Source organism: Prionailurus bengalensis, chromosome C1, assembly GCF_016509475.1.
Source record: "Prionailurus bengalensis isolate Pbe53 chromosome C1, Fcat_Pben_1.1_paternal_pri, whole genome shotgun sequence".
In the NCBI taxonomy this organism is placed as follows: domain Eukaryota; kingdom Metazoa; phylum Chordata; class Mammalia; order Carnivora; family Felidae; genus Prionailurus; species Prionailurus bengalensis.
Genome location: NC_057345.1, coordinates 52,299,560 through 52,313,465, shown reverse-complemented (window position 1 = coordinate 52,313,465; position 13,906 = coordinate 52,299,560). Strand labels below are relative to the sequence as shown.

At 37.0% G+C, this 13,906-nt stretch overlaps 1 protein-coding gene across 4 annotated transcripts in view; it reads left to right on the top strand.

Annotated features, from left to right (window-relative positions):
* LOC122480594 (integrin subunit beta 3 binding protein) overlaps positions 1 to 13,906 on the top strand; it is a 72,444-nt gene that overhangs the window by 40,220 nt on the left and 18,318 nt on the right. For all 4 annotated transcript variants that reach the window (XR_006296600.1, XM_043575169.1, XM_043575167.1 and 1 more), the window contains exon 4: positions 2,125 to 2,191. Coding sequence is in view for 3 of the 4 variants with exons in the window: in XM_043575169.1 (XP_043431104.1) it covers positions 2,125 to 2,191 (67 nt within the window). In the remaining variant the exon portion in view is untranslated. The remainder of the gene's footprint in view (positions 1 to 2,124; positions 2,192 to 13,906) is intronic.

The window sequence follows — 13,906 nt, the reverse complement described above, 5'->3', positions numbered from 1 at the left end:
TTGGATCCTCCTGAAGTATTACATAGAGCTGTACTGTCCAATATGTTTAGGTATAGAGCATTTAGAAGGTAGATCAGAATCGAGATGTGCTATAAGTGTAAAATACACACCAGATATCAGACGGTGTGAAAAAGAGAATATGAATGATCTCATTAATAATCTTATATTATTATGTGTTAAAATTATAGTATGTTGTGTATATTGGGTTAAATGAAATATTAAAGTTTATTTCACTCTTTTTTTCCTCTAAAGAATTTCACTAGTAGAAGAGTTTGAATTACATAAGTGGCTCACATTATATTTCTGTTGGAAAATGTGAGCTGGGTTTTCATGGTAGATTGTATCAATTTTTTTAGAAAAATAATGAGAATGTTGAGTAAGAGTTCTTGTGCCAGTTGTTGAACAAATGGAACTGCATAAAAATACGTAGAGGTTGGGGCATCTGGGTGGCGCAGTCGCCCCTAGCTCTCATTTATTAATACGAATGCTTCTTTACAGAGAAACTGGCTTCATTAACTATTATCTAAAATACAGTTTGTGTACCTGGGTGGCTCAGACCTCTGCACACTGACAGTGTGGAGCCTGCTAGGGGTTCGCTCGCTCCTTCTCTCTCTGCCCCTACCCTGCTTGCTCTCTCTCTCTCTCTCAAAATAAACTTAAAAATATACAGTTTGGGGGCGCCTGGGTGCGCAGTCGGTTAAGCGTCCAACTTTGGCCGGGTCACGATCTTGTGGTCCGTGAGTTCGAGCCCCGCGTCAGGCTCTGGGCTGATGGCTCAGAGCCTGGAGCCTGGAGCCTGTTTCTGATTCTGTGTCTCCCTCTCTCTCTGCCCCTCGCCCGTTTATGCTCTGTCTCTCTCTGTCCCACAAATAAATAAACATTGAAAAAAAATTAAAAAAAAAAATACGTTGAGGTTGTCACCAGTTCTACATTTTATTTTATTTATTCATTTATTTTTTTACCAGTTATACATTTTAAAAAGTGATTTCTCTGGACTGTTTTTCAGTGAAAAGTTTGGATTATTCATTTATTTGCTTCCTTATTCATTCAACAAACATTTATTAAAGGCCAGTATATGTAAGACGTTAAGAATCTTTTTGCTAATATGTTCTCAAATATTGTTTGTATTATTGTTGTATTTAAATTAAATTATTGTATCATTATACATAAAATATGTTTAAAGTATATGGATTACTGTACTATGCAGTACAATAGAAAAAAATAACTAAATGGGGAGACTATGAAACAATTATCTATGACTAATATTATCTATGATAATAGTAATTGACCACTAATAAGTGCAAACATCATATTCTACCAGAACTATATAATCAAATTTACATTTCAACCCAGCACACAGACCTTTCCAAGAATTTACTAAATCAATATGCATTTTTTCAATATGCAGTTAAAATCAGGTATGTTGATTCCTAATATCAAATTTATTTTACTGTGATATCACTAGGAACTCACTATTTTCTAGCTGGAAGCATAGCACCCACCCCTTGTTAACTTTGAGGCAAAAAATAGGGGTGAAATAATACAAACTAGAAACTTTAAAATAATGTTTTTTATTAAACTATCTGATGAAAGTATCCTTCATCTAGTAAAGATTCTTTTTCCTATATAATGTCCTCATGAATAAAAAATAGAGAGATTGGGGGGGGGGGGGCACCTGAGTGCTTAAGATGGTTGAGCATCCAACTCTTGATTTCAGCTCAGTTCATGATTCAAGGGTCATAAGATTGAGCCCCACATGGGGCTCTGTGCTGAGTGTAGACCCTGCTTAGGATTCTTTCTCTCTCTCTCTCTCTCTCTCTCTCTCTCTCTCTCTCTCTCTCTCCCTCTGCCCCTCCTTCACCCCACCTCTCCCACCCCCATGCACTCTTTCTAAAATTTAAAAACGGGGGGGTGGAGATTTGAAAATAAAAAAAAAAATAGCTATTGAAAAGTTACTCATAATAATGATTTTTTTCCCATAACAAATTGCAGGATACTTTTTCTTTTCCTACTCCCTTTTGTCTACCCCTTTAGCTTCTATTTAAACTTTGGCGAACTAATTCTATTTAAAACTTGACAATTTTCCCTTAACTTTATGTTCTTCTTTTTACTGTATGTATATAGGAAAGAGGAAAAAAATGAATCACCTCAGTTTAAATGAAAGGAAGGAATCTACAACAAAAGACGATGAGTAAGTTTGTTGTTTTTAAAATAATTATACACATGTGTCTTTTTAATTTGTTTTAATTTACACTCAAGTTAGTTATCATATATAGTGCAACAATGATTTCAGGAGTAGATTCCTTAATGCCCCTTATCCATTTAGCCCATCCCCCCTCCCACAACCCCTCCAGTAACCCTCTGTTCTCTATATTTAAAAGTCTCTTATGTTTTGTCCCCCTCCCTGTTTCTATATTATTTTTGCTTCCCTTCCCTCATGTTCATCTGTTTTGTATCTTAAATTCCTCATATGAGTGAAGTCATATGACATTTGTCTTTCTCTGACTAATTTGGCTTAGCATAATACCCTCTAGTTCTGTCCACATAGTTGCAAATGGCAAGATTTTATTCTTTTTGATTGCCGAGTAATATTCCATTGTATATATATACCACATCTTCTTATCCATTCATCCATCAATGGACATCCGGACTCTTTCCATACTTCGGCTATTGTTGATAGTGCTGCTATAAACATGGGGGTGCATGTGTCCTTTCGAAACAGCACACCTGTATCCCTTGGATAAATGCCTAGTAGTGCAATTGCTGGGTCATAGGGTAGTTCTATTTTTAGTTTTTTGAGGAACCTCCATGCTGTTTTCCAGAGAGGCTGCACCAGCTTGCATTCCCACCAACAATGCAAAAGAGATCCTCTTTCTCCGCATCCTCACCAACATCTGTTGTTGCCTGAGTTGTTCATGTTAGCCATTTTGACAGGTGTAAGGTGGTATCTCATTGTGGGTTTGATTTGTATTTCCCTGATGATGAGTGATATTGAGCATTTTTTCATGTGTCAATTGGCCATCTGGATGTCTTCTTTGGAGAAGTGTCTATTCATGTCTTTTGCCTGTTTCTTCACTGGATGATTTGTTTTTTGGGTGTTGAGTTTGATAAGTTCTTTATAGATTTTGGATACTAACCCTTTTTCTGATATGTCGTTTGCAAATATCTTCTCCCTTTCAGTTGCCTTTTGGTTTTGCTGATTGTTTCCTTCGCTATGCAGAAGCTTTTTATTTTGATGAGGTCCCAATAGTTCATTTTGCTTTTGTTTCTCTTGCCCCCGGAGACATGTTGCATAAGCAGTTGCTGCAGCCAAGGTCAAAGAGGTTTTTGCCTGCTTTCTCCTTGAGGATTTTGATGGCTTCCTGTCTTACATTTAGGTCTTTCATTCATTTTGAGTTTATTTTTGTGTATAGTATAAGAAAGTGGTCCAGGTTCATTGTTCTGCATGTTGCTGTCCAGTTTTCCCAGCACCACTTGCTGAAGAGACTGTCTTTATTCCATTGGATATTCTTTCCTGCTTTGTCAAAGATTAGTTGCCCATACGTTTGTGGGTCCATTTCTGGGTTTTCTGTTCTGTTCCATTGATCTGAGTGTCTGTTTTTGTGCCACACACACATGTGTCTTGAAAGAAAAGGGTCATATTTGTAAAAGTAATAATGTAAGAGAATAACTTATTTGCAGAAATTAAAAAAGTTTATATCTGAGTTGAAGTATTCTTCTTTTCTTTTTTTAATGTTTATTTATTTTTGATAGCATGCACAAAAGTGCGTGCCCGAGCATGGTAGGGGCAGAGAGAGAGGGAGACAGAGGATCTGAAGCAGGCTCTGCACTGACAGCAGAGAGCCTGGTGTGAGATTGGAACTCACAAACCATGAGATTATGACCTGACACTTAACTGACTGAGCCACCCAGGCATCCCTAAGTATTCTTTTCAAAGAAGAAAATACTTTGTGGTGTATTTTACAGTGTTCATGTGATCATGGTATCTGATATCTTAATTTTAATACTCATTGAGCCCAGTTTCCAAGCCCATGAATAAGAGACTAGCTTAAGGTAAAACTGAGGAAAATGCCCTTTTCAGATTTTACATAGGTGGAAAAGTAATACATTGTCTGGGAACATAATGCCTAACAAAGATCTGGCTCAAGAGCTAGGAACACAATGAATGAAGCCAGCAGAGTAAGGGATCCCGAGGAACCTAGGGGACCTATATGCCAGCATCCAACTGTTTTCATATTGGCCAGCCACTGTTGCCTTGAATGAAGATATTATCTACAAAAATCTACTTTCCACATATGTTCTGGAAAGAATACTTACATCTATCCAGTGAGGCTGGAAAAATTGAATTAAGCAGAATAGGGGGTTAAATTTTCAAAGTAGTTCATATGTTCAGCTCATTTACCCTTTCAGCTATATTGTCTGTGTGCCACTCAATGTGATGGATGGGTAAAGATGAAGAAGATGAAGTTTCTCCCCTTTGGGAGCTTATGGTCTTATGTTGTAACTTAGCATACCTTTCCAAACTTAGAGAAAGTTTATAAGGTATGTTTCAAAATGTTTTTTAAATCATTTGAGTGGAATTTAGAATGCATTTTCCATACAAACGGCGTCGTAATTTGTGGTTATAACCCCAGAAGTCTATTTTTTCATAATGTAGCTGAACTATAGTATTAGTCTAGGTTAAAATATACAAAAATTGAATGCCATTTAGAGTACAGCAAGGACAAAGGGAAGAGTTTCTCAAAGAAATTTTCTCTGTTTGGCATCTCGTACGTTATTGTACCCCTTTAATCTGTTTTTACTAGCTGCTTTTCCTAGCCATGTTCCCCCAGCTCCAAATCTTTTCATGTACCCTGTCCCACAAATATTTTTGTTGTAAATTACTACTCCTTCCTTTCCCTAAGCAAAGTTCCCATTTCCTCATTGAAATCAATCTCAACTAGATATTGAGAGACAAGCATTCGCTTTTTGTTTAACTTATTTAATGTCTTTTTAAATTGGCAAGATATACAGATGTAAAAATCTCAAATTGTCCAAAAGGACATACAGTGAGAGCAAGTGGCAAGTAACAGTTTTTGAATCATGTATAATCCTATTTTGAAAGCAGATACCTGTGAAACCAAATGAATTTCTGATATAATTATATAAAGTGTAACAAACTTAGGAGTAAAAGTAGGCAGTGAAGGAAGAAATGTTTTGAAACAACAGCAATACCACATAAGAAGCCAAACTTACCTTTGCTTTCCTCCCAATCAGCTCCTCTTAAGCTACTCTAACTTTTTATACTTTCTTCCCTTCCTTATTTTTCTGAACCCATCAATTTGCTTATATCCAGATTTTTAACAACAGCTCTCATAGCGGTGGGCTTTCAAGTAGCAAGGGAGGAACAAGAACCCTTGTTATGGTTCACTTAGGAATTTGCCTATATTTTTAATTTCTAAAGATCGCTGTTATTTACGTATAGTACTCCATGACTTGATACTAAAATTAGTGAACTTAAGGACAAGCCAAGATATTTTTCATTAGATAAAAATTATGGCTTGCTGATTGTTTTTTCCACTCATAAAATTATTCAATCCTAGTCAGTAAAGCCATTTACCAGCTTTAGTAATGGGTTCTTCATTTATTCCACTTGTTTAAATTTCTTTTATTATCCTGTAAAGCCATTGTAAAGACTTGGGTTTTTTTTTAATCTTAAATTGAACATTTCACTTTTGTACATCAATTTTAAATGATCATAGCATTTTATATTTTGTTTTGGCAATTGTGTAGGTTAGGGTTGTCCAGAGAAACAGAACCAATAGCAGATACATATATATGTAAGAATATAATAATAATACAGTATTAATAAAATATAATATTTAAAGATAATAAAATGGTATAGATATAATTCTTAATTAAAATGTATTGATAATGAGATATATATGTGTGTGTATATATATATATGTATATATATATATATATAAATACTTGCATATATAGAGATACATTGATTATGAAGAATTGGCTCATAAAATTATAGAGGCTAAGTCTCACCATCTACCATCTGCAAGCCTGAGACCCAAGAAAGCCAGCCGTGTGATTCTAGTTCAAGTCCAAAGGCCTGATAATCAGGAGAGCTGATGGTATAAATCCTAGTTCAAGAGCAGGAAAAGAGCAGTCCCAATTCAGGCAGGCAAGCAGGGCACCAATCCCCCCTTCCTCCACTTTTGTTCTGTTTAGCCCCTCAACAGATTGAATGATGCCCACCCACACTGGGAAGATAGTCTACCTTACTTAGTTTTTACTAAGGTGGTTATACTGTGGTGATTTTCTAACTCCATCCTTCCTTCTATTAGTCAGCCTTTTTAAAATTCATGAGTTCATAGTGATAAAGGTTTTTTCCTTGCCTTCCCTCTTTCCATATTCTCACCTCTTCTCAAACATTAGATCTTTGGTTCCTAACAGCAGCAATATATTTTCACATTTGCTTATTCTTATCACATACACAAAATAGTTTCAGAATTCCTGCACTCATAGCACTACTAAAAACAAAACTGCAAAGCACTCAAGATTTGTTTGCAATCTTTTGTTGTCTTTAATAAGACAACTAATAATACTGTTGACAGTATATAGTCAAATTACTGTTCCAAAACTACTTGGATTAGTTCTTTAAGTTTTTTTTTATTTTAATTCCAGTATAGTTAACATACAGTGTTTTATTAGTTTCAGGTGTACAATATAGCAATTCAAGAATTCTATACAATACTCAGTGCTCATCATGATAAGTGTACTCTTTAATCCCTGTCACCTATTTCACCCATCCCCCCACCCACCTCCCCTCTGATAACCATCAATTTGTTCTCTATCGATAAGAATCTGTTTCTTGGTTTCTCTTTTTTTCCTTTGCTCATTTGTTTTGTTTCTTAAATTCCACATATGAGTGAAATCATACAGTATCTGTCTTTCTCAGACTAACTTATTTTACTTAGCATTATACTCTCTAGCCCCATCCATATTGTTACAAATGGCAAGATTTCATTCTTTTTTATGGCTGAGTAATATTCCACTGTATGTATATGTGTATGTGTACATCTTTATCCATTCATCAGTCACTGGACACTTGGGCTGCTTCCATAATTTGACTATTGTAAATAGTGCTGTAATAAACATAAAACTGCACGTATCCCTTTGAATTAGTGTTTTTTTATGCAGGGGGTGGGGGGGGGTGGGTAAATACCCAGTGGTGCGATTACCAGATACTAGGATAGTTCTATTTTTAACTTTTTGAAGAACTTCCAAAAACACTGTTTTCTACAGTGGCTGCACCAGTGTGCATCCCCACCAGGAGCACACAAAGGTTCCTTTTTCTCCACATTACTTGGATTAGTTGTTTGTTTGAAGAGTTAGTTATTCATTTCAAGTGGTTAGGTTCTCTTGTTTCTGTTTGTACTCAATTTAAATATTCTCATCTTTTTTAATTTAATTTCACTCTTTAACTCTGTAAAACATTAATATGTTCCAAAAGCCAAAACTTTACAAAAAAGTATGTTCAGAGAAGTGTCATTCCCTGCCCCATTCTTTCTACCTACTCCCTGTAGGTAACCAAATTCATTAGTTTCTGGTTTACCTTTGCTATGTTTATTTTTATAAAATTAAGTCCTTTCATTTCTTTTTTCTGATTTCTCATTTCATACAAAGATGGCATACCATGTATACTTGTGTATGCTTTTTGTTTTTCAGTTATGTATTTGTCCTCAAACGACACCCTGTTAATCAACTTAGCAAGTTTAAAACATAAGAATTCTTCCAATAGGAAAATATGGTTCCATGTTCTAGGTTTAAATGTTTTTCCACAGAAAACAAGCCATTAGTGACATGTCAATAAAGCTCATTTATAAACAACCACCTACACATCACTATTTTATGTGAACTTCCATATCCTTTATATGCTGAAAGGAAAATATATTATATAATTCACTGCCATTGGCTTTTCTTCCTCTTGGCAGTTTGCTGCTGCCTACTGTCATTGCTCTGAAAATGCAATAATGGTGACCGTCCTTTTGTAGGGTTTATTTCCATTAAACTTCTTATTTTCAGCCTGTAGATTGACATGCTACTGTGAGAAGTGAAACATAGAGATCATGTGTACCCTTTTCCCCCTTTCCTGACATGATAACATCTTGCAAAACTGTAGGACAGTATCACAACCAGGAAATTGACATTGCCACAATCCACTGATTTTTATTCAGATTTCTCAAGTTTCACATGTACTCTTTGTGTGTGTGTTTAGTTCTATGTAACTTTATCACATCCAGTTTCAAGTATCTGCCACCACAGTCAAGATACGGGACATTCTCATCACCACAAAAATCCCTCCTATTGTATAAAGCTTATTTTTAACCACTGGTTTATTCTCTTGTAGACATAAAGGTAATTTTTTAGATTAAAAAAAAAAAATTCAGGGCACCTAGTAGCTCAGTCAGTTAAGCGTCCAATACTTGATTTCGGCTCAGGTCATGATCTCATGGTTTGTGGGCTCGAGCCCCACATTGTGCTCTGCACTGAGCATGGAGCCTGCTTGGGACTCTCTCTGTCCTTTCTTTCTCTCTCTCTCTCTTCCCCTCTCTGCTTATGCTGTCTCTCTCTCTCTCTCTCTGTCTCTCTCTCTCTCAAAATAAATAAACATTTAAAAAAATTCCATACTAATTCAAATAAAACCTTTATCATTGTAATGAATTATGCCAGAACTGGGTTTTCTATTTGTATGTTATGTATACAATTAACTGTGACAGGTAGCCACTGTTCAGAATTCTATGTCTGAGTTTCTCTTTACTGTGTTTTAAGTATTCAGTCATGCAACAGGAATCTGAGTTATGAATCACTTTCTGCTTAAATCAGGATCTCTAGGGGTGAGTTAGTTGAAAACGCTTATCAAGGAGGGATGCCTGAATGGTTCAGTTGGTTAAGCATCTGACTCTTGATTTAGGCTCAGGTCATGATTTCATGGTTTGTGGGTTCAAGCCCTGTGTCGGGCTCTGGGCTGACAGTTTGGAGCCTGCTCTAAGGGATTCTCTTTCCCTCTCTCTCAATAAAATACTTAAAAAAAATAATAAAATGCTTATCAAAAACTTAAAAATGAAAATAAAGTTATGCCTATATTCTGTATATTTATTAAGGGACTTATTTTTCAGCTGTTCAAAATTCTTGACATGGAAGAATGAAAAACTTTCCCCAAAGATCAGTAACAAGATAGCCATGCCCATTTTCACCACTGGTGTTCAACATTTTACTGGCAATTCTAATCAGAGCAATTAGAGGGAAGGAAGAAAAGGAGGGAGGGAATGAAGAAAGAAAGGAAGAAAACAAAGGCATCCATTTGGAAAGGAAGAAATAAAACTATCTCTATTTGCAGACAACAATAAGGTACCTAGGAATAAACCTAAGTAAAGTGGTAAAAGATCTATACTCTGAAAACTATACAACACTTATGAAAGAAATTAAAGAGGACACAAAGAAATGGAAAAACATTCCGTGCTCATAGATAGGAAGAACAGACATTGTTAAGATGTCTGTACTACCCAAAGCAATCTACACATTATACATTTAATGCAATCCCTACCAAAATACCAACAGTGGGACTCCTGGATGGCTCAGTCAGTTAAGAGTCTGACTCTTGATTTTGGTTCAGGTCATGATCTCATGGTTCATGGGTTCAAGACCCACATCAGGCTCCATGCAGAGCTGCTTGGAATTCTCTCTCTCTCTCTCTCTCTCTCTCTCTGCCCCTTCCCCTCCCTCCCTCTCTGTCTGTCTGTCTCTCTCTCTTTCAAAATAAATAAACTTAAAAAAAAATACCACCAGCATTTTTCAGAAAGCTAGAACAAACAGTCCTAAAATTTATGCAACCACAAAATGTATGGAACCACAAAAGACCCTGAATAGCCAAAGCAATCCTGAAAAAAACAAAACTGGAGGCATCGATTCCAGATTTCAAGCTATATTACAAAGCTGTAGTCATCGAGAGAGTACAGTCCTGGCACAAAAATAGACATGTAGATGAATGGAACAAAATAGAAAATCCAGAAATGGACCCACAGCTATATGGTCAACTAATCTTGGACAAAGCAGGGAAGAATATCCAATGGAAAAAGACAGTTTCTTCAACAAATGGTGTTGAGAAAACTGGACGGCGACATGCAGAAGAATGAAACTAGACCACTTTCTTACACCATACATGCAAATAAATTCAAAATGGATGAAAGACCTAAATGTGAGACAGGAAACCATCAAAATCCTAGAGGAGGACACAGGCAGCAACCTCTTTGACGTTGGCCACAGCAACTTCTTACCAGACACATCCCCAAAGGCAAGGGAAACAAAAGCAAACTGTTGGGACTTCAAGATAAAAAGCCTCTGCACAGCAAGGAAACAATCAACAAAACTAAAAGGCAGCCTATGGAATGGGAGAAGATATTTGGGAATGACATAACAGATAGGGGGTGAGTATCAAAAATCTATAAAGAACTTACCAAACTTAACACCCAAAAAACAAATAACTCAGTTGAGAAATGGGCAGAAGGGGCGCTTAAGCATCTAACTCTTGATTTCGGTTCAGGTCGTGATCACACAGTTTGTGGGTTCAAGCCCTGCATCAAAGCCTGCTTGGGATTCTTTCCCTCTCCCTCTCTCTGCCCCTCCCCCACTCGTGCACATGCTCTCTCTCAAAATAAATAAATAAAAGAAAAAAAAATGGGCAGAAGACATGAATAGACACTTTTCCAAAGAAGACATCCAGATGTCTAGCAGACACATGAAAAGATGCCCAACATCACTTATCATCAGGAAAATACAAATCAGAACCATAATGAGATTACCACCTCACACCTGTCAGAATGGCTAAAATTAACAACATAGGAAAGAATAAGTGTTGGTGAGGATGGAGAGAAAAGGGGAACCCTCTTGCGCTGTTGGTGGGAATGCAAACTGGTGCAGCCACTCTTGAGAGCAATATGGAGGTGCCTCAAGAAACTAAAGCTAGAACTACCCTACAATCCAGCAATTGCACTATTAGGTATCCACCCAAAGGATACAAAAATACAGATTTGAAGAGGAACACGCACCCCAGTGTTTACAGCAGCATTATCAACAATAGCCAAACTATGGGGAGAGCCCAAATATCCATTGACTGAAGAATAGATAAAGAAGATGTGTGTGTGTGTGTGCACGTGCGTGCAAGTGTGTAATGGAATATCACTCGGCCATCAAAAACACTGTAATCTTGCCATTTACAATGATGTGGATGGAGCTAGAATATATTATGCTAAGCGAAATAGGTCAATCAAAAAAGACATAGAGTGTAATTTCACTCATGTGAAATTTAAGAAAGAAAACAGATGAACATAGCGGAAGGGAAAGAAAAATAAGACAAGAAAGGGAGGCAAACCATAAGAGACTCCTAAATACATAGAACAAACCGAGGGTTGCTGGAGGAAAGGTAGGTGGGGGATGGGCTAACTGGGTGATGGGTACTAAAGAGGGCACTTGTGATGAGCACTGTGTGTTGTATATAAGTGATGAATCACTTAATTCTCCTGAAACCAGTACTACACTGCATGTTAACTAAAATTTAGATTTTAAAAATATATGTAAAAAAAAAGAAAATCTCAAAGAATGCACATTGACTATGTTCCTTATTGTTTAACCCTGAATAATTAAATAATTTGTGTTTTGGTTTCCATATCTGTAAAATGGAGATAATATTTACTGCAGAGAGTTATTTTAAAGGTTAAGATATAGCTTGTAGCTTATAAAGCAACAAGTATAGTGTTTTGACTTTAGAAAGAGCTCAAAAAAAATTTAGCAATATATTTCATTATTACAGTCCAGCTGTCATCCAAAATAATCAGTTTAGATAAATAGAATTAATTAGATAAATAGAGGTTCTGTGACCTATTTACCTTTTTCTGTATAAGACATAGAAAGTATTAGGAGGGTAAAGAAAAACCTGAGGATTTTGTCCCTTTTTTTTTCCCTTTCCTTTTAGAGAGAGACAGAGCGCAACCAGAGGAAGAGCAGAGAGAGAGGGAGACACAGAATCCAAAGCAGGCTCCAGGCTCTGAGCTGTCAGCACAGAGCCTGACATAGGGCTCGAACTCACGAGCCATGAGATCACAACCTGAGCCAAAGTCAGATGCTTAACCGATTAAGCCACCCAGGTGCTTGGGATTTTGTCCCTTTAACGTTCACATAACTTGCAGGTTTCTTGAGATTTTATACAAAAACGGTCTCTTACAGGTAGTGACTTTGATATAAGTTTTTAGTAATGGAATTAATTAAAAGTTCATTTGTGGCCTTTGAGAGTGTCGGTAGAGTAGAAATCTGAATATAAGAAATCTGAATATAAGAGTTTAATTTCGGTATTGAAGAGTAGAGACTGTATCAGACCATTATTTTGAGCATTTTTTTGATTTGTGAAAAAAAAGAGTATTTGTTAAAGTAAGCAAAAGGAGAGTTAAGCAGCATCAGGAATCCAGCAAATCATATATGTACTTACAATATTGACCATCAATACTGGTGTAAAATTTTCGTAGCGTTCATAGCTTAGTCCAGAAAGTAAACAAATAGGTAGGAAATCCAGGATTGCACATTAGAAGGACATGTGTGTGGCAGAAGGTTAACGGGCTGAGTAATTAACCTTCTTTTTTCTATTTGTAATTATCCCCAGCCTTACTGAAGTATAATTAACAAATAAAATTGTATGTATTTAAAGTGTATAACATGATGATTTGAATGTGTGTGTGGGTGTGTGTGCGCACGCGCGCGCGTGTGTGCGTACCCATTCTAAGAAACTGGTTGCCATCAAGATGGGAGGAGCTGATTTCATTTAGGAAGAAGTAAAAGGAGGAAGAGGAGAGGAAAAGAGATTAAAATAAAGAGGGGAGTCACCTAACTGGCTCAGTCAGTGAAGCATGTGATTCTCGATCTCAGGGTCATGAGTTTGAGCCACATATGAGTTTAGCCACATTACCTAAAAATTAAATTAAATTTAAATTTAAAAAAATAAAATAATGGGAATAAATAAATGGGAATAAAAAATAAAATAATAGTGTCCACCAGTTTACTTGGTCTTGCAGTGAAGACAAGTTTCCCTCCAAAAGCAGCTTACGCATGTGAAGGATATCTTAAAAAACAGTTTCCCCAGATATTTGATACTCAGTTCCTACAGCTCTCCAAGGCTGTCAATAAGTTTGCTTAGCTGAGCCCCTCAATAATATCTTAACTTGAGAGAGAATTGCTAACAGGTCTTTTTGGGATGCTACATTGCACAACTCCTGGGGGCACCATTCACATCTTTATCTGAACAAAGCTTCTTGGAGTCATTCAAGACGGCAACGCTGCAGGACCCACCCCCACACAATTCCATGAAGGCCAACAGGGAATATCGTCAGTTCCTTAAAGTATGGTAAGACAGTGTAGAGAGGCTCCGTCACTTCAGTCCTCCCAGGAAAAGAATGCAAGGTAAAGAACCCTTAGGATTGCTTCTCATAGCGAAGTAACGCATTTGCCTCAGCTATAGCCCCCTGAGGTAGTTGGTGATCGTTGGTATAATGTAGGGGAGTCTGGAGGTTCCCAGCCCTGAATGGGAGTCATTTAAAATCTCTTGCTCCTTCAGACTCTCAGAGCTCAGTGGAAGGGGCCTGGAATTCCTTTATGACACTCTCTCTCCAACTGAAGTTCAGGTGGTAAGCAAGCAAGGCCTGAGACAAGTGACTTTTAATTGAAAGTACATAATAATAGGGGCACCTTGGTGGCTCAGTTAGTTGAGCATCTGACTCTTAATCTCAGCTCTGCCTGGATTCTCTCTCCCTCTCTCTCTGCCCCTCCCCTACTGACGTACACATGCTCTCTCATTTTCCTTACGTAA